We start from the raw sequence: 20,746 nt of genomic DNA on the forward strand, positions 1-20,746 counted from the left end.
ACAATGTTATCACATTTTCATGCGTAGGCAACCAACACATCACGACAAGTAGGACATGCACATCCACTCTCTTTTTCTAAAATCTGGGTGCTAACTATCTGTTCGATTCGATGGCAACAGCCACGACAATAGGATGGCAAGCAACAGGTTAACATGGTGGCAGTTAACGACAACGACAGGTGGCAACTGACGTTAGACACAAGTGGCAATTAATTTTTCCCACCCCCATTATTCCAAATTTGTCATTTCTCTCCCTTTTTTAGGGATTCCTACGCATCTATTTCATTACCAACTACTTGCGTCAATCAAACTAAGAACTTAAGCTAATCTCAAGCGCAGTACATGGCAGATCTGGTGTATTGCAAATGCGAAGACACACAAAACCATGTAGTGTTTTTTCCCTATAGCGTGGATCCAGTCGCCACCTTCGTCGGCAAATTTGCAATTTTCTGCCCAGAAGAAGGATGAGAAGCAGTAGGAGATCGAGAGATTCACCTGCTTTTAGCTGATCGTCTTTGGAGGGCGGGGTTGGAGTGGGGGGCGGGGGTGGGGGAGGGTTGGGGTGTGGTTTGCGGTGGGAAGGCCCTACGGATCTGCTCTGGTTGCCATGGCAACCAGAGGAGGCCGGCGATGGAGGTAGGGGTTCGAGAGGTGGGGGACGATGGCGGCAGTCGGGAGTGGGGATCGATCGGAGGCCGGGAACGGCTGGGTCGTGCGGGCAGCGGGGCCGTCTGGCCCGGACGGGGTCGTGCGGGCAGGTTTGCCACACACCGAACGTGCGGGCTGTGCCTTTGCGCGCCCGGACGCGGTCGTGCGGGTGGGTTTCCGTCCATGGCACACGAGGCGTGCGGCACAACCATCCGATACACCACACGTGTGGCAGTTATCGGGACCCAAAAGTAAGTGATAAAGTTTTAGAGTTAAAAAACATGTCATACCTATGTAGCCGCATCAATCAAATCAAGGCAGCTCTCACCTTATAAACACAGTAAAAACTACGAGATGGAAATAAGTCAGATCAACGAATGTTTCCCCATAAAAGAATTTGTTTTTCGTTAGTTGTTGACAAGAAATAGAACATCTCCAGAATATGTCACTCTCTTTGTAGCTCCGTAATTCATGTTGGTGGTCAGGTTGGCTGGTGATGCCCATTTTATGAGAGTTGGGTTGTCTTGGTTTTAGCCTGGTTTTCTTTGAATTAACCTGGCAATTCTCATTTTATTTTTAATCAATAAAATGGCAAGTCTTTTGACTCATTTCAAAAAGAAAAAGAAATATTGAACACTATGGTGTAAATTTTGTCTAATGGTATCACGGTCGTGTTGGAACCGGATTGTCCCAAGGTGATGACATTAGTTGTTCTAGATGGTTAAACTTCGCCAATCAAAACCCAACAAATTAATCGCTATGTGTTGTTCCATTGGGATCCATAACTGATGTATTCAACGTATTCTTTTTGTTTATCGTTGGTATGTAGTAGTACAAGTATGGATAATGTTGGCTAAGTGACCTGTTCCCAAACCAAAATTCCCCCCTCGCGTGCAAAAAAAGAAAAAGAAAAATCCCAAAATCTAAATCGTACGCGCATGAGATCTATTTGAAGAGTCCGAAATTTGGTTGCCTAAAATGAGGGTAGCTTTCAAGCTAAACGGTACTACAGTACAAAGTTGAGTTCTTTTCTTTTTTCGATAAAGGGTGTCTTTTATTGATTCATAATGAAGCATCAAGGGGATACAAACATAATAAGTACACCCGGCCTCTGCATAACTAGGATGCACACAGCCAACATGAACACACATACACACACACACAACCCCGCGAGCAAAGAGCAAAGACATAGAAGACCAAAGCTATGCCATGCGGAGGGAAAAAAAGAAAAAACATGAAGCGATCAAAACAACGATCAACGATATACAACGACAACCATCAGCACAAACAATCCCTTGACAACATAGGGACTATTAGAAAAGTTCTTCAAAAGCAATGCCTCCAGGAAGGGAACAGCGTGCAAACGCCGTCATCGCCGGATCCAACCACTGCCGGATCATGGGTTTTCACCCTGAAGATCTAGTCCGAGCAACCTCCAAACAATGCCTCAACAGGTAATGGCGCAAAAAACACCGTCATTGTCGGGTACAACCAAATAGGGTCAGCCCTAGGGTTTTCACCCCGGAGCTCGAGACTAGGTGCTCAAGCAGCACCACTCAATCGAAGTCATCTTATGTCATCTCCTCCGCTTGTCATGGTCTCACTGGCACACTGGCAGCTTACACGCACGGTCCTGAACGGCACAAAAAGGCACTAAACAGCGAAAGCTCGTCGCCGCACACGCGACAAATTCTTTGACGAGAGAGGAGGATCACGAGAACCGCCAAAATGCTGAGTTTCTGACACTCCGGCAGTCTCGAACCATCCTCATGAGTGGCATCCGATGGCTGATCTACACGAGACGACGCCATCACGTGCCGCCACTAGCTCCGTCGTCTTTGCCTTTGGCAGCAGATCATCCTGAGGGGAGGACATGATTGCCGCCGTGCATCGACTCTAGCCCTCCGACGAATGCGTCCAGCTGATGTCGCATCGACGAGCCACCCGCCGGCTGCGAGGGTGGCGGTCGCGACATCTACCGCAAGGCCACCACCACATCCCTTCACACCCTGATTCTGAAGATGTGCCACAAGAGCAACGCCGGCCCTGGAAGTGGCTCTTCAGATTGGGAACCTAGATCATGGTGGCCGCCGGTGTTGCTGCTTTGTACTCCTCTGCATTTGGTTGGCGCAGCCGTTGCTTCCACTGCTTGGTGAAGCCGCATCATGCCAACGCTATCAGGGAGAGTAGAATCCTGCTGCACTGCATCCACTGCCTTGAGTCGCCGTCGAAACATCGCCATCCGCGTCCAATCAGCCACAGGGACGGAGCCCCGCCGCCGCCGGCAGCCGCGCGAGCAAGCCCGGCGGCGCCGCTCGGCGGCGGCGAGAGGAGGGCGCGTGGGGAAGGGGCCGAGAAAAGTGGATCGCGCTGCCGCCCGAGTCGCCCGAGACGCGGACGACCAGTTGAGTTCTTTTCTATGTGATGAAACTAGTGTCTTGTTCGGACTCCACCATATTTCTTGGATGCCAAGGTTACAAAGATCAAAAGTTAGTTGTGAGCCCCCGTTCCACCGCCTATGAAAAGTGCTCTCCGCGTATGTACCGAAATGTTGGTGTATTATGCAAAGTAGTTATCTCAGTAAATAAAGTAAATAAGATGCTTTGTCGGAACCGGAAACGCGTTCAAGGGCTCGTCTCCAAAACAGAGTCGATTGATTAGCTTGGAGTAGTTATATAATGACTCTCATAGCATACGCATTGATCAGCACAAGGAACAGCACGCCGGCCAGTTCCAAGCAGCAGCGACGTTCCCTGTTTGGTCCTCGATCGCCTGCCAACATCGGCGGCATGGCGCTCCTGAAGCGCAGCTTCACCGCAGCGCTGCTCGACGAGGACGACGAGTCGTCGTACCCGTTCAAGATGCCGGGCAGCCTCGCGCGCACCACCGCGCCGGTGGCCAAGATGATGCGGCTGTGGAACTACAAGCAAGGCTCGGGCCTCGGCGCGCGCGGCCAGGGCATCATCGCCCCTATAAAGGCCATCCAGCATTGCTCAACCGCCGGCATCGGCCACTCCGAGACGACGTACAAGAACGGCCTGCATGGCGCGCCGGCGCCGTCGCCGCCGCCCCAAGACGAGTGGCACGAGTCGGCGGCCGTCTCACGGGCCCTGGGCCTCGAACGGGAGTGCTACGAGAAGACCCTCGCACTGCTGCGCGACGTGAAGCTTCAAGGCGACGACAGCGTGGAGACGGCGGAGGCGCTGGCGGCGATCGTCAAGTCCGAGGAGGTGCTCCGGGGGAAGAAGCGCGCACCAGGGGCGTGGAGGGCCGCGCTGCCTACTCCGGCCGTGCAGCACATCGTCGAGCGGGTCCTCACGCCGAGGATCGCCGTGAAAGCGCGAGAGTGGGAGCCGTTGTGGAGCCCAGGCTGCGACCATTGGTTACGCCCGTGGATCCCCTTGATCGGACACTTGCCGGAGAGCCTCTACGGCACCGTGGAGAGCAAGATCAGCGGCGGCAGCCTCGACATCATCTCGCCATGGAAAGACTACTTGGGCCCGACGCATTGGGAGATCTTCTCCCGGCGTCACATCCTGCCCAGGCTCACACGATGGCTGCAACAGCTGAAGATCACACCACCAAAGCAGCGCGACACTAAGTTCCGCGAGGTGATGTCGTGGACGCCTCTCCTGCGCACCCAAGACGTGGTGTCGATCCTAGAGCAGGAGTTTTTCGGCAAATGGGAGGGCGCGCTGCGCCACTGGCTGCAGTCCGCGAGGCCGTCGTCGGGGGAGGCCACGGCGTGGTGCGCCGGCTGGAAGAACCTCTTCACCCCGGAGCTGCTTGACGACGAACGCGTGCTGGCATGGCTGGAGTCTGGCGTTGCCATGGTGGATCGAGAAACGGAAGACCTCAACCGCCTTGTTTGTCATAGTTGATAGTACTAGTCTGCTACAAGCCTACAACAGCTTGTGAGGTTGTAGTCACTTATGATCAGCAATGTAATGGTTGTAGTCAGTTATGATCAGCAATATAATGGTTGCAGTCACTTATGATTACCAATGTAATGGTTGCAGTCACTTATGCCATATATGACACTCAAAAGCAATACACTATTGCAGCACAGATGCTTGAATGAAAATTACAAAATAGTAAAGGAGTCCAAATCCAGATTTGCAAATTTTCGTGAATTTTTGCAGTTCTACGTGTAGATTTTGTGACAGTGTAAAACCAGGCACAACAGATCTTCAGCTTTCGACAAGCAGTTTGTCAATTGATTAAACCAAGCATTTTGCATAACAGTACATCCTTTTCCTGAGATATCCAAAGATTCGAGGCCTTCAGGGCGCCAAAGGCAGCTTAAGCTTAATATCATGGCGATTAAAGAAACATGTTTATTTATTATTTGTCTATATACTACCCTTATATTGATCTAAATATGGACCGTCCCACCAGAAAAATTCCAATGTTTAGTGAGACTTGGGTTCATCATATTCATAAGTGCATTTTTGTGATAAATAGCAACAAGATTTGTACTACTCACTACTTTCTGTGTGTGCTAAAGTGAGAATACTTCCTTTTTGTTTGGATTATGGAGCTAGTGGCCACATTTACGGCATCTCCAACGGCAACCCGTAAAAATCCTCCCGCATCCGTCCGCAGACAGGGGGACTACTATGCGGACACGGATGCGGGAGGCAGCCATCCAACGTAGTCGCATACATTTTCACAACAACTCGAACCAACAGAACGAAATTCATTCAAACAAGTCCGAAATTCATATAAACACGGCCGGATTACATATAAACATACCATATTTCATATAAACATGACGGGTTTCATTACAAATACATCAAAGCGGTCCTAAGCGGGCTCGGCGTCCGGTCCTCGTCTCCGATCATCAGCCCCGAGAACTGAAACTTCACCGTCTTCGATCATCAGCTCAGCACATCAAGCTTGGCGTCGAAGGGAGGGGAGGAGCGGTGGCCTTCCTCGGACACGAGCGGCGGCGACCGTCGGCAGCACTCGCGGACGTGTCTGCTCGTTGGTGGTCGTGGCGCCGGGGCACGGCCTCGGCGGTGTCCTCCTCGTTGGTGTCACTGAACAACACCTCGACTGCGTCGTCGTCACACTCCTTGCCGACGACCGCCACCTCCACCACCCGCTGTCGGTACCGCCAGCGGGCAAGGCGGATCTCACGGGCAGAGCGGTAGGACTCAAGCATCGCCTCTTGCCCAGCCAGGTCCGCGTACGGTGCGACCGACCTGCTCCTCCACCTGCAGATGCTCCTGGAGGAGGTTGTGGTTGTAGTTGGCGCCGGCCTGTGCCTCCCGGAACTGCTCCTCCCGCACCATGTTCATATAATGGGCACGGGCATTGCTGATGGTCATGCTGCAATGCACCGGCAAGGGTGGAGCGGAGGAGGAGGGTGGCGCCAGCTTGTCGGAGGAGGCGTCCTCCATTTGCATGTCCTCCGGCTGCTTGCCGGCCTGCCAGTCGGCAACAATGGCAGCCATGGACTTCTTCTGCTCCGACGTCAGTACGTCTCAGAGAGTTCTGGTGGTGGAGGGATCCAAAACTTAAGATCTCGGGGTAGATCAACTATGTACTTCGATACCTTCATAATATAAACAAGAGTAGGATGTATGGTTTTACCTTCATAGAGAGGGCACGAACATGGGTAAATCTCCTCTTTGTTCTTCTCTGTTACCCATCGATCCGATCTGACAGCTCAGGCCCCTCTACCCGAGACCTGCCGGTTTTGACACCGATAGGGAGTATGTATGGGAGGGCATGATCTGTTGATGAAAAACTTGTTGGACATTCGGTTAATCTAGTCAGATTTGAGGCATTATTGTACTAGACTTATTTTGCATGCTATATATGGATTATTTGTGCTATTTTCTGTCTGAACTTTGATGAATATTAGACGGCTTGCATGAATTTTGTCCGATTAGTTCAAATGTGGGTAGAAATGTATGCCGGCAGCATTGGATGGCGGTCTCCCGCATCCGTGTCTGCGGACTGGACCCTCCTGTCCGCGGACGGATGCGGGAGAAAATTTGCGGGTCGCCGTTGAAGATGTGGTATCCATTGCAAAGGTCACTCCCACATCGCCTGATGATGACAAGTGACGCATAGCATGTGCGACACTTGTTGCAATTAGAGAGTTTTGATGGATTTCTTCCCACATGCAGAGAGAGTTGGGTGGGTTTATTCATCCTATTTTCATAGTTTTGATTTTTTTTAACGATTTATTTCTCGAACCATGTATCCAAATCATAAAACCATTTTCACCATTCCGTTTCTTGCGATGAGATTTCAAAATTAGATAACATGTTCATAGATTTCTATAAACTTTTTTCACGTGAAATCTATGCTCGAAAAATATACTAACATGTGCTTCAAAAGAATGTACTGATTGTGCTTTACTTGTTGGGGGATCATAGTTGTGCTTCAGGCGAAAACGTAGTTGTACTTCACGCGAACAATTGTACTTCACGTAGAAGCACACATGTATTTCACTTTTGGGAAGAAAAATTGTGCTTTCACATGGAAGCACAATTGTGCTTCACTTTTTTGGAAGCATAGTTGTGCTTTAGCACGAGAAGCACAACTATGCTCTCACATGAAAGCACAACCGTGCTCCGTAGTTCTGACAGGCAAAAAAAATTAGAACAACCAAAAAACAAACAATTGTTTTGGTGGGGAAGAGTCTGGCGCGTGACACGTGGCGTTGTTGAGGTGCTCCCGCGCACGCTACGAAAAGAGCCCCCCCCCCCCTCCTCCTCGGGGGGAGGGCACCCTCAAACTAGCTGCTCCTTTGTTATTTGTTGTTTGAGACGGCTTACCACGCTCGGTGAATTGACAATAAGTCTAGCAGGATAATACGAAAAAGTAACAATACTGGGTTTAGTAATTGGAGAAAAACACCCTTCAAGGTAAAATGAGGTTTCTCTAAAGAAAAAGGTTAAAATGAGGTAGTTGATGCTTTCTTGTAGAAAATAAAAAGAAAAACAACATTGCCATTGTTTTTATTATTCATTTTTGGTCCATCTAGAACTCGTCTAGATGAGAACTAACTATTGCAAATCTAAAACTAACATCAATTTTTCTATTCCCCGTCTCCCTAGCATTTTCCTATGTTCTTGCGTTTTTTTGCGTCTGAGCTATATCTCACTTATCACTTCGCTCGCTTGAAGAAACTCTTCTACGCTTCGTTTTCGGGCTGGCCGTCTAGAAGTTTGCTCGTTTCTTCTCCTCACTTGCTCAAGAAGATCATTGTACTAGTTTTTAGTCCGGTTTGCTGTGCTATTCTTTTCTTTTGTTTTTTCTTTTGGTTTCCTTGTTTCTTCATGGTTTAATTCTTCATTATTTCCCTTTTTCATTACTATTTTCACCGATTTTCTTAGTTTCCTTTCTCAGTTTTTACTGTTTTGTTTATGTCGTTTTTCTACAATTTATTTCAGTATTCTTTGTTCACGGTTTTCACTAGCGATTTCCCTCTTTTTTGCATTAGTTTTTATTTATTTTTCAGTTTTCTTCAATTCCTTGTTTGTTTCTTTCTCAGTTTTCATTGTTTTCATTCATTTTCATTGATTTCCTTCAGTTTTATTTTTTTGTTTTCTTTAGTTTCCTTTCTTCCTTTGTCGGTTTTTCGTCGGTTATTTTTTTGTTCAATGCATGCCTACTTTTTTTATACACAATATACTTTTTAGTGTACACGCGGAACATTTTGTTGATACACATTGGAATTTAAAAAAATAAATGATGTATATTTTTTCTTAAATACAAGTTTCGAATACATGGTCGACATTTTTTAAATACACATGAACATCTTTTATGGCAATAAAGATTTTTTACACATAATCTACATTTTTTTATACATCATGATCATTTTTAAATACATGTTTAAATTTTTTCTAAGACAAAATAAATATTTCTATATATATTATCTCATTTTGTATGCACGTTCAACATTTTGTATGTCCATCATTTTGTATGCACGTTCAACATTTTGTTAATACATGAACAACATTTTGTATGCACGTTCAACATTTTCTAAATACATTAACAACATTTTGTATGCACGTTCAACATTTTGTTAATACATGAACATTTTGTATGCACGTTCAACATTTTGTTAATACATGAACAACATTTTCTCATACAAAATTGTATTTTTTTACACATTTTCGCATACAGGATAAACATTTTTTTTTCTATTCATGTCCATCATTTTTCAAAAGGCTTGATTAAAAATTTCAAATACTTGATTGAGATTTTTCAAATGTATCATTAACATTTTTTAAATATATGATCAAAAAAATCATACGAATTGTATATTTTTTGATACATTTTGTATACATGAGATACATTTTTGTACACATTAAAAGATTTTTTAATGCTTTATTAACAATTTTTCATATTTTTTTGTAATTGACTTGTTTACAATATTTAAAGTATAAACAGAAGTTAAAAAAACAAAAAACGAAAATAAAAAAGGTAAGAAAATAAAAGGAAAAAAAGGAGGTTGTGGCATGTGGCCTCACGCGCACCAGTGAGGAAGGTTGCATGTGAAGAATGAATATGTAACTGGGTGGGACGAGTGGAAGTCAATGGTGGATTTGCTACATGAGGGGCAGGTTAGCATGTGAAGAATGAATATGCAACTAGGTGGTGCGAGTGGAAGTCAAGGATGGATTTGCTATGAGAATTAGCAAATCCGAAAAATGAAAACACCCCCCTTCCTTGATAAAGTTGTGCGTGTATTTCCTGTACAGTTGTATGATAGGTGGAACACGTACAGTTTGCATGCGGATTGTGACACGTGCAGTTGTGTATCACATCTACACAGGTAACTGGTTGTAGAAAAATGCAAAAAATTCTACAAAAAATGAATCACTTGTGGTGGAGAACTTTGATGTGACACCGCTAATTTTCATCTAGACGTGAATTAGCAAATCTGTTTTTTTATTTTCTTTTAAATTTCCATAAGTAATTTGGTATATAAGTTAATTCAAAAATAGGGGGTTCGAGGCTAAGGCTAAATTTGCATTCTGAATCATCTTTACCTGATAACAGTAGCGATGTTTGTTCTGTTTTCTAACAAATGGATTTTATTTTTGGCGAAAACTAACAAATAGATACCCAACTGAAAATGAAGGAACAATTTGTAAAATCTGCAACAACTTAAAGCTTCAAAACATTTTCGAAAATCCACATTTAGAATGTTGCCAAGCAGTAGTGAACTTTTGCTCCCGTGACATGGTGAGTTCCACGGCGACGCTGTCTGGACCATCATTTGTGCGCATCCAAATCATTCCAGGTGGCGACGGCGACACTGCCTTTGCAACTTGCAGCGACAAGAGAACAAGGTGCTCCCTGGTCCACCAGAGAACAAGATGCTTGGCTAATCAATGGAAATAATATCCGCATTGATCCACAGATATATCGGGTGCTTGTGCTTCTTCTTTTCCACAGGCAGCTACACTACCCGAAAGGAATTTTTTTTGCGAAAAAAATTTAAATCTATTCATCTTCAATCATGACAGTACAACGAATACCAGAAATAGAAATTACATCCAGATTCGTAGACCACCTAGCGACGACTACAAGCACCGAAGCGAGCTGAAGGCGCGCCGCCGTCATCGCCCCTCCATCGCCGGAGCCGGACACAACTTGTTGTAGTAGTCAGTCGGGAAGTCATCGTGCTAAGGCCCCGTAGGACCAGCACCCCAGAACAGCAACTGCCGCCGATGAAAAATAACGTAGATCGGAAGGATCCAAACCGAAGACACACGAACGTAGACGAACAACGACGAGATCCGAGCAAATCCACCAAAGATAGATCTGTCGGAGACACACCTCCACACGGCCACCAACGATGCTAGACGCACCGCCGGAACGGGGGCTAGGCGGGGAGACCTTTATTCCATCTTCAGGGAGCCGCCGCCGTCTCGCCTTCTTGAGTAGGACACAAACCCTTACAAGATTGAAAAAAACGACTAAAAACGGAGCCCTCCCGTCGGCCCTTGCCAGGATCCTCCATGGCCCTAGGGCCACCGGAGACGAGGCGGACCTGCGCCGGCGCCGGCGAGAGGCACGAACTCTAACTTTCTTTCTTGGAGGAGGAGGAGGAGGAGGAGGAGGAGGAGCCCCGTTTTATATATAAAGCAAAGAACCATCACAACCCAAGTACAAACGAACCCACCGTAACACACGCACACACCCAAGGCGGGATACATAGGCGCTGAGCGCAACAACACCACCCCAAACACTACAAGAGCAATCGGGGACCTCCACCGTGAACACGCCACCGCGAACAAATGAAGTCGCATATGACGAAGCATGAGCTCCAAGGCGACGCCTCCAAGAAGGTTACGACGCCAACGCGCCGCCACCGCCCGACCCGGGGGTCAGAGTTTCCCCTGGAGCAACACGAAGATCGGTGAGAGCCGCGACGACGCCTTCAGGAAGGTAGCGCGCAACACCGTCGCCAGTCCTTCCGAAGAGAGAACATGTCTTCACCCCAGCAAACACTCACCGCCACCGAACGCCACACCCCTGCCACCATGCCGCCAACACGGCCATGGTCACCGGGCAGCACCAAGCCACGGGCTCAGCCCATGAGCACTGCGCTACCACCACCACGGCCGCCGCCCCAGCATCCAAGACCTTGACACCACCACACCCATGACCCGTCGCTACCCCAACCAAAGAGACGAGTGGAAAGGCCGCTCCTTTTCACACCCCTGGGCGGCCCCCCGCGCTGAGACCCAAAGGGCCGGCCAAAATTGGCCTCCATCACCCGTCCTGCCGCACCGGGTGCAAGACAAGCTCGGTCCTGCTGCCGGGCGCGAGACGAGCTCGGTCGTGTTGCCGGGCGCGAGACGAGCTCGGTCTCGCAGCCACGGGCGCGAGACGAGCAATGGACCGCAACAGGGAGCAGTCAGCCCTATGACGAGGGTAGAGTCCGGACAACGAGGGGAGGAATCGAAGGTCGAAACAGGCCGCTTGCCGACGGTCGACGCCGGAGGAGACCAGCCGCCGCCGTGAAACGATCCAGACCACCACCATGAGCTACCACCACGCCGTGGCAGCCCACAACTACGTCGAGACCCTGAGGAGCAGCCCCGAGCCACATTGCAGCAGCTGAGATACGCCGCCGAAGACGCAGCCCGCCCCCGGCCAAGAACGCCCGGTGCCCTGCCACCCCGAAAGGAGCAGCCAAACCGCCGGCCGCCCCGCCACCACCTTAGCCAGGTCGCCGCCGCCACCCACACGTCCGCCGCCGCCACCACCCGGATCTGCGCAGGAGCACCCAAATCCGCCGCCAGCAAGGCCCCTGGCCCCGAAGCTCCAAGAGCCACCGCAAGAAGGGGGAGGGGGGCAGGAGCACCGGGGGGAGGGAGCAGAGCCCGTGGACGACCGGCCAACAATCGCCGCCACCGACGAGAGAGGCGGCGCCCCCCAACGCACGCCTCCAGCGCGCGGGAAGAAGACGCCCCGCCGCCGCCTACGCCGCGCGGCCTTTGGCCGGCGACGCCACCGGCGGCGGCGGGGGGAGGGAGGCCGGGGAGGGGGCGAGGGGCGGCGGCGCTAGGGTTGGCTCCCAGAGTCGTCCGCGGGAGCGAGTCGGGAGCGGGGAGATTTTTTTTCTCTCTCTCGGGTCCGAAGGAATTGATTATACGTACATGATGTCTTAATTTCGCACAAATAAGGATTTTATATGATTGCGCGTAAATATGATGTTATCTTATTCGTGTGTATTGCCATAGCTTTTTTATGAAAGGGTGACGCTCTGGCACATTTTTGTGGAGACTTCAAATTTCAAGTTTTATGAAAGTGCCTCTACGCAATTTTAATTTTTTTTAAACAAGGCCTCTTCGCAATTTATATATACAAGTTTTTCGACACGTGTAATGGAAATATCAAAAGGCGGAGGCTGACATGTACTTGGAAGTTCGAAGTTGGAACACATATTGTTTAGAACTATTATGTATTGTGCGATAGCGAAATGAGATGAGAAACGAAGAGCATGCATGTCTGTGACTTGTGCACAGTGTACACATGATACCACCGACTTTTACAAAAAGTAATCCTATGAGTGCATTGTAGGTTTCATTGTACATACCCGCCAGACCTACTCACAGGAGGGTGCGATTTCAGGCTTGTTAAGGGCATCTACAACCATATTTGACTAATTTGGCCACTTATACTTCCGCGGACTCATTCAAACAGCATTCGGGTATTTCCACTTTAACCTTCATTTGTGTATGTTGTGTACCTCGAATTATGTGATCAGATGCATATGATTGGTGGGGACAAAGAGAGAAACAGAAAAGAAAGAATAAAGAGAAAGATAATGTGATCAAGTATGGGCCGCGTCTGACATGGCGGACTGCCCAGACACCCTCATTTATATCCTCCTATATGGGTTGAGTTTGAGGATTTGAGTACGGCCTGAACATATGATAAGAATTTGGGGGGTCCTATTAGGTGGTCTTTTTCTATTCTCCCGGGCCATGTCTAGACTATCCACATGGACATATGATGATTGTTTGAGGAGTCCGATTGAAGATGCTCTAACAAGTCAAGTTTGATACACAAACAAGTCAATACTAGAGAATGGAAATAAAATACACAAATTTAGGCAAGATAGAAATGCTTAATTTATAGCCTAATTGATAACTATATATTTCAAGTAATCCAATGGAAAACTTCTATTCAATACTTATTCTAGTGTCTATGAAGTATTTGAGTGTTTCTGGTTTACGAAATACTTATATTTTAAAATTGTCTCTCTCTCTATCTCCAATATATCTTCACTCCTCTCTTATATATTTCTGTAACAGAAAATCACATTTAAGTAAATGAATACTCTGGAACTTCTTGAGCTTCTTTGTCTAGGGGCTCTTGTTATGACTCTAAACAAAGAAGCTCAAGATGATGGTCTATAGCGGACTCATATTTGAGGCGCCAGCCGGTTCATCGGGGTGATTGCGTGCTGTTGTTGGGGTACAACAGGATGGTGATCTATAGCAGACTCCTGCAAGTCGGATGCGAGTTTTCCAAACCCAAAATTCATGGTGGGTGCACGTCGAATTTTGTGGACTTGCGCTAGCTAGCAGCGTCTTCTTCCCTAATAATATATGTTCTTGATTGGATGTTTGGTAGGGGCGTAGGGCAATGTTTCCTTGGGAGTCCTTCCTTGGACATTTTCTCAAGGAGAATTAAGCTTAACTCGGGTCTCATGCGAGTTGATTGGTATCTCTGCCCTTAATATTAGCCTGCCATATTAGGTTTCACAGTTTCCCCCCACCATCAGGAGCTCCACTATGTTGACCCGTATCTGCAACATGATTGCACTCGTTGAATGTCATTCTATATGCACCCCTAACCAAAAAAAAAAAATCTATTCTTCTCATTGTGTCAAGCAATGAGGTCATCCCATGCCAATAATGGAATACACATGATAAGCACAGCATGGGCGTCATGAGGAGTGGATAGCTGGAACAAGACGTTCGGCACCCATTTGAGCCTCGATCTGTTCCCTTTTCCGGATATGATATAGTCTAAGTTGTAGTACATCATGATGATGCAGGGCCCATTAAAACCATTAGAAAAACGTATTATTATTTTTGACATGACATTTTGGTATTGATAATAATAAAGAAGGCGGGTACACCATCTCAAAAAAGAAACTACTGATAAAGAAGTTTGGATACCCTTTGGGTGGCCGGGACTCCATCTTCCCCCCTTTTTGTGGCAACCACTCAAGATCGGAGTACCGAAGATTTGGTAATTACAACATGTTTTATATTGATATAAAAAATGATGGTGGCAGTTAATTTAACGTGGTTGGGGCCTAGGACCGGGTAAACCTCACCCTTGTAACAAACTTTCAAAAGAAGAAAACCAGAGAGAAACGTTGGATGGTTGTGGCATGCAGCAGATAGCAGTCGATCGATCGATCGATCGACTTTCAGTTGCACAATTTGAGGGGAGGATGCCAAGAATGGCGCAGGATCTTATCAGTCCACACCTGCACTCGTCACCTCCCACTTCCTCCTCCACTTGCACTCGCACTACGTCCGCTCGTTCCGCCGTCTCCGGCCACCTGCGTGCTCCATGGGCGGCTACACGACGGAGGGCGGCGGCGCCCGTGCCGCCCGCGCCGGACGGTACCCTCCCCTCGCCTCCCTCGTCGTCTCCACCATCGCCGCCTTCTCCGCCGTCATCGTCATCGCCGTCCTCCACTCGGTTCGTCGTGTCCCCGTTGATTCTTCCATTTCTTGGGTTCCCGTCCGGTTCTCTGCGGATCGGGTGGAATTGCGAAGTTCTCTCGATATTGATCACGACGAACAATGCGAATCTCTCTCGCGTGCTTCGTCGACTCGTTTCATGTCGATTGACACCTTTCGTGTATGCATCCACGTCGATGGTGACCATGGTTTCTCGGCGCGGTGATTAATGTTGCAGGCGTACGACGACGCGCTGTCCCGGACGCGGACGCTGCTGGGGCACAACCTGGAGCCGACGCCGTGGCACCCGTTCCCGCACGACAAGGGCCGCCCGCCGCCGCGCGCCGCGCTCCGGTGCGCCTCCTACCTCTCCTGCCTCCCGCCGCTCTTGCAGCCGAAGCCAGCGGCGGCGGCGGCCAACGCGTCGCGGCCGCGGCAGTGCCCGTCCTACTTCGCCGCCATCCGCCGCGACCTGGCGCCCTGGCGGCGGCGCGACGGCGGCGGCGGCGGCATCACGCGCGCGCTCCTCGAGTCGGGCCGCTACCGCGCGTCCATGCGCGTCACCATCACGGGCGGCGGGACGCGGCTGCACGTGGACCTCTACTACGCCTGCGTCCAGAGCCGCGCGCTCTTCACCGTGTGGAGCCTGCTGCAGCTCATGCGGCGGTACCCCGGCCGCGTCCCGGACGTGGACCTCATGTTCGACTGCATGGACCGGCCCGCCATCAACCGCACGGAGCACACCGGCGAGGGCGCGCCGCCGCCGCCTCCCCTGTTCCGCTACTGCACCACCCGCGACCACTTCGACATCCCGTTCCCGGACTGGTCCTTCTGGGGCTGGCCGGAGACGCACATCGAGCCGTGGACCCGGGAGTTCAGGAGCATCAAGCAGGGCTCCAGGCGGGTGAAGTGGCCGGACAGGGTGCCCACGGCGTACTGGAAGGGCAACCCGGACGTGGCGTCGCCACTACGACTCGCTCTGCTCGCCTGCAACGACACCAACCTGTGGCGAGCCGAGATCATGCGCCAAGTAATCCATCGTCCATCTCTATCCATTTGAATGCACGTGTGGCGAGCCGAGATCGAGCTGAACAATCACATTTTCATGCAGAACTGGGAGGAGGAGGCCAAATCCGGGTACCAGAACTCCAAGCTCTCCAGCCAGTGCACGCACCGGTAAACCGCCTTCGTCTTCTAGCTCTGTCCATCCATGGGGGCAATGGCGTGCCGATTCTCGTGCTCCGACCGATGGACCAGCTCACGCTAACGTGTTTATGATGGGCGGGCGCGGCGCAGGTACAAGATCTACGCGGAGGGGTTCGCGTGGTCGGTGAGCCTCAAGTACATCCTGTCGTGCGGGTCCATGGCGCTGCTGATCGACCCGCTGTACCAGGACTTCTTCAGCCGGGGGCTGGAGCCGCGGGTGAACCACTGGCCGGTGAGCACGGTGGGGATGTGCGAGTCCATCCGGGACGCCGTGGAGTGGGGCAACGCGCACCCGGAGGAGGCGGAGCGCGTCGGGAAGCGCGGCCAGCGGCTCATGCAGGAGCTGGGCATGGACACCGTCTACGACTACATGCTGCACCTGCTCACCGAGTACGCCGCGCTGCTCGACTTCCGGCCGGCGCCGCCGCACACGGCACAGGAGGCCTGCGCCGGCTCCGTGCTCTGCCTCGCCGACGACCGCCAGAGGAGGTTCTTGGAGTCCTCCGCCGCGTACCCCGCCACCGCCGGACCGTGCTCCATGCCGCCGTCCGACGGCTGATGATCAAAGCGAATTAAGCCGCACGTAAAGAGATTCGGATCAATGCGGAGTGAAGGTTGAGCATCCGTGCGTCCAGGGCAAAGGTGCATCATGCGCAATGGATTGACTTGTACTCGTAGCCATTATCAGGGATGATGATACGCTCGTGGGCGCGGCGGATTTGGTAGCCTTCATTGGTCTGAGAGTGAGAGGGGGTGGGTCAGGATGGGGCCGGGTAGCGGTAGAGGGATACTAGTGTAGTTCTAATCTGGGCACGTCGCAGTTTTGATGCGGATTAGCTACTGCTGGTCAGTCTCTAATAAAAAGAGAGCTTTTCTTATTGACATGCGAGAAAAAAGTGCGAATGCTTTGTGCTTTTCTGAACAAGGTGATTTGATTTATTTTGGTTATTTTTAAAGCAAAACTGAACAATGGTGATTCGTAGGGCCGTTTCGTTGGTGATAATGCAGGGGAGCAGTGCTATCCATACGTAAAAGTTTTACATACTCACTTTTTACGCACGAACGACACTCACCAACGAACAGTTAGCAAAGATCATGGAGTGGTTGCAATGTACAATGGTCAATAAGATAGTCTTATCTTAAATCTTGCATGTAATTTAAAGATGAGAAAAAGCATGTCTACAATGGATCATCTCTTAGCCTTATCTTGGATAACTAGTTATTCCTAAAAACATGATGAGACATATCTTGCTAAGAGATCATCTCTTGCCTTCTCTTAATTAAGAGAAGACAAGCCTTCTCTTATGATTTCTCTCTCCTCCACCTCATCATTTATCCTACGTGGCATTGCTAAGATAGAACTATTGTACATGCCCTAAAAATCAACTAGTAGAGTAGTAGTACCTAGTGTTTGCGTAGAAATTTTACGTACTGCTTGGACATGCCAAATGCCTAAAATTTTACGACTAGTTTACAGAAACATTTTACTAATCTCTACACAGAAAAGTTGAGTGCTTGTTTACCGAATATGTTAGTCTTTGGAAAATATTGTTGAGTGTTGTGTTTTTTTAACTTATACTCTGTTGCTGCAGCGCATCAGGGTCGCTCTAAAAGATGGTACATGCATCCTAGAAAATTACTGTCTTGTTAGTCTTTGGAAAATATTGTTATACTACAGTACCAATGCATGACATCTAAATTTAGTTGGCGATGTGCAAATGTGTTAGATAATTTATTGTCAGGTTTTCTTGCCAGCACTTGCATTTTATATGTGTATAGCAGCATCTCCATTATCATGCAAAATAGTACTATCAAGTTCAGAGACTTGATCATGGCAGCTAGCAGAAATGTTTGATTTAGTACGCAAGCAAATTCCATTTTCGTAAATGCAAGGGAAGATTCAGATCATGGTGGTGCGCCTTACTAGGCAGATGGGCAGAAATGGCTTTGGTGGAGAGTTGTCATTCTGTTGCGGCTTCTATGGTCTAGTGCCTCATCTTCCTTTTGTGCATTTGTTGGTGCTGTAATGAGTTTGTAGCTCTGCTTATTATTTTGGTTGTCGGACTGTGGAGTAGCTGGTAATCAATGAAAACCCTCCTTTCGAGAAAATCAACTTTTCAAACTTGAGGTTCTCCTTCAAGGCTATTTTTCAAACTGCTAAACACGTTATTTTGCCAAGAAAATCGTTCACCTTTCACTCTCTTTGATTTTGCAATTATTAGAGCGCTAACACTCATGAATTGGGATCATTTATACGAGAAGGAAACTAGGTAAAGATGTTCAAATTGGGGAAACTAGGTGGAGATTGAGCATCCCTGCGTCCAGGGGAAAGGTGCATGCGCCATGGATAGACTTGTACTACTACTGCGGATTTGCGAGCCTTTTTAGTCTAGGAGTGGGAGGGGATGGGTCAGGATCAATGGGGTGGCGGTAGAGGGATACTAGTGTGGTGGAGTGGCACTAATCTCGGCACATCAAACTTATGATGCGGGTTAGCTATTGACCAATCTCTAATAAAAAGGACCTTTACTTATTGACTTCGAGAGAAAAGTGGAGAAAAAGTTTGAGTGCTTTGTGTTTTCTCAACAAGGTGATCTGATTTATTTTTTTTCTTTTTGAAGCAAAATCGAACAAGCAGATTCGTAGGGCCGTTTTGCTGGTAATAATGCAGGGGGAGATTTAGATCATGTTGGTGCGCCTTACTAGGCAGATGGATAGAAATGGCTTTGGTGGAGAGTTGTCATTCTGTCGTGGCTTCCATGGTGTAGTTCCTCATCTTTGTGCATTTGTTGGTGCTGTAATGAGTTTGTAACTCTGGTTTCCACTGTTGGGCTATGCGGAGTAGCTGGTAGTGAATGAAGAACCTCCTTTTAAGAAAATAATTTTTTCGAAGGCGGGGCTCTCCTTCAAAGCTGTTTTTCACCCTCTATTAAATATGTTTGCCATGAAAAACGACCACCTTTAACTCTATTTGATTTTGCAAGTATCGGGGAGCTAACACCCATGAATTCGAATCATTTATATGAGAAGGAAATTAGGTGAAGATGTTAAAAATTGTGGAACCTTTGGTAAAAGAAATGATTGCAGGAACTCACAAACATCACCACCACCACCCCAAGCCGTTTTCTTTCTTAACCCTAGCGAGAGCGCACCATGGTGCCACTTCTCTTTTGCTGTCAGATCGCCTCTCCCTACTCCGCCGACCCTACTTGTGGGGTAGGGGAGGGAGGTCCCAATCTATTACATGGAGATGTAGTTTCCCTAATTTGAGGGTTTTGGGTAGAGGCCTTTGTTGGAAATATGCCATAGAGGCAATAATAAAAGTATTATTATATTTCCTTGTTCATGATAATTGTCTTTTATTCATGCTATAACTGTATTATCCGGAAATCGTAATACACGTGTGAATACATAGACCACAATATGTCCCTAGTGAGCCTCTAGTTGACTAGCTCATTATGATCAACAGATAGTCATGGTTTCCTGGCTATGGACATTGGATGTCGTTGATAACGGGATCACATCATTAGGAGAATGATGTGATGGACAAGACCCAATCCTAAGCCTAGCACAAAGATCGTGTAGTTCGTTCGCTAGAGCTTTGCCAATGTCAAGTATCTCTTCCTTTGACCATGAGAGCGTGTAACTCCTGGATACCGTAGGAGTGCTTTGGGTGTATCAAACGTCACAACGTAACTGGGTGACTATAAAGGTGCACTACAGGTATCTCCGAAAGTATCTATTATTTTATGCGGATCGAGACTGGGATTTGTCACTCCGTGTAAACGGAGAGGTATCTCTGGGCCCACTCGGTAGGACATCATCATATGCGCAATGTGACCAAGGAGTTGATCACGGGATGATGTGTTACGGAACGAGTAAAGTGACTTGCTGGTAACGAGATTGAACAAGGTATTGGATACCGACGATCGAGTCTCGGGCAAGTAACATACCGATAGACAAAGGGAATTGAATACGGGATTGATTAAGTCCTTGACATCGTGGTTCATCCGATGAGATCATCGTGGAACATGTGGGAGCCAACATGGGTATCCAGATCCCGCTGTTGGTTATTGACCGGAGAACGTCTCGGTCATGTCTACATGTCTCCCGAACCCGTAGGGTCTACACACTTAAGGTTCGGTGACGCTAGGGTTATAAAGGAAGCTTGTATGTGGTTACCGAATGTTGTTCGGAGTCCCGGATGAGATCCCGGACGTCATGAGGAGTTCCGGAATGGTCCGGAGGTAAAGATTTATATATGGGAAGTCCTGTTTTGGTCACCGGAAAAGTTTCGGGCGATATCGGTAATGTACCGGGACCACCGGGAGGGTCCCGGGGGTCCACCAAGTGGGGCCACCTGCCCCAGCAGGTTGCGTGGGCCAAGTGTGGGAGGGGACCAGCCCCTAGGAGGGCTGGTGCGCCCCCCACAAGGGTGCAAGGCGCAAGGGAGAGTGGGAGGGGGCAAACCCTAGTCCAGATGGGCCTTAAGGCCCATATTGGTGCGCTTCCCTCTCCTCTCCCCTCTTGGCCGCCACCCCCTTTGCCATCTAGGGCTGGCCGCACCCCTTGGGGGTGGGAAACCCTAAAGGGGGCGCAGCCCCCCCTTCCTCCTATATATAGTTGAGGTTTGGGGCTGCCATAGACATGAGTTCTCTCCCTCTTGGTGCAACCCTACCTCTCTCCCTACTCCTCCTCTCCCG

At 48.9% G+C, this 20,746-nt stretch overlaps 2 protein-coding genes across 2 annotated transcripts; both read left to right on the forward strand.

Annotated features, from left to right (window-relative positions):
* The first annotated feature begins 3,274 nt into the window (after window positions 1–3,274).
* LOC119303285 (septin and tuftelin-interacting protein 1 homolog) lies at window positions 3,275–4,609 on the forward strand. Its single transcript, XM_037580402.1, has one exon. The coding sequence runs from the start codon at window positions 3,327–3,329 to the stop codon at window positions 4,527–4,529; it is 1,203 nt and encodes a 400-aa protein (XP_037436299.1). The 5' UTR covers window positions 3,275–3,326; the 3' UTR covers window positions 4,530–4,609.
* Window positions 4,610–14,525: 9,916 nt separating this feature from the next.
* On the forward strand, window positions 14,526–16,925 carry LOC119325912 (protein O-glucosyltransferase 1-like). Its single transcript, XM_037599638.1, has 4 exons — window positions 14,526–14,856; window positions 15,076–15,867; window positions 15,949–16,013; window positions 16,134–16,925. Exons 1-4 carry the CDS (start codon window positions 14,725–14,727, stop codon window positions 16,600–16,602), a joined length of 1,458 nt encoding a protein of 485 aa, XP_037455535.1. The 5' UTR covers window positions 14,526–14,724; the 3' UTR covers window positions 16,603–16,925.
* Window positions 16,926–20,746: the final 3,821 nt, after the last annotated feature.

This window comes from Triticum dicoccoides, chromosome 1B, assembly GCF_002162155.2.
Source record: "Triticum dicoccoides isolate Atlit2015 ecotype Zavitan chromosome 1B, WEW_v2.0, whole genome shotgun sequence".
In the NCBI taxonomy this organism is placed as follows: Eukaryota; Viridiplantae; Streptophyta; class Magnoliopsida; order Poales; family Poaceae; genus Triticum; species Triticum dicoccoides.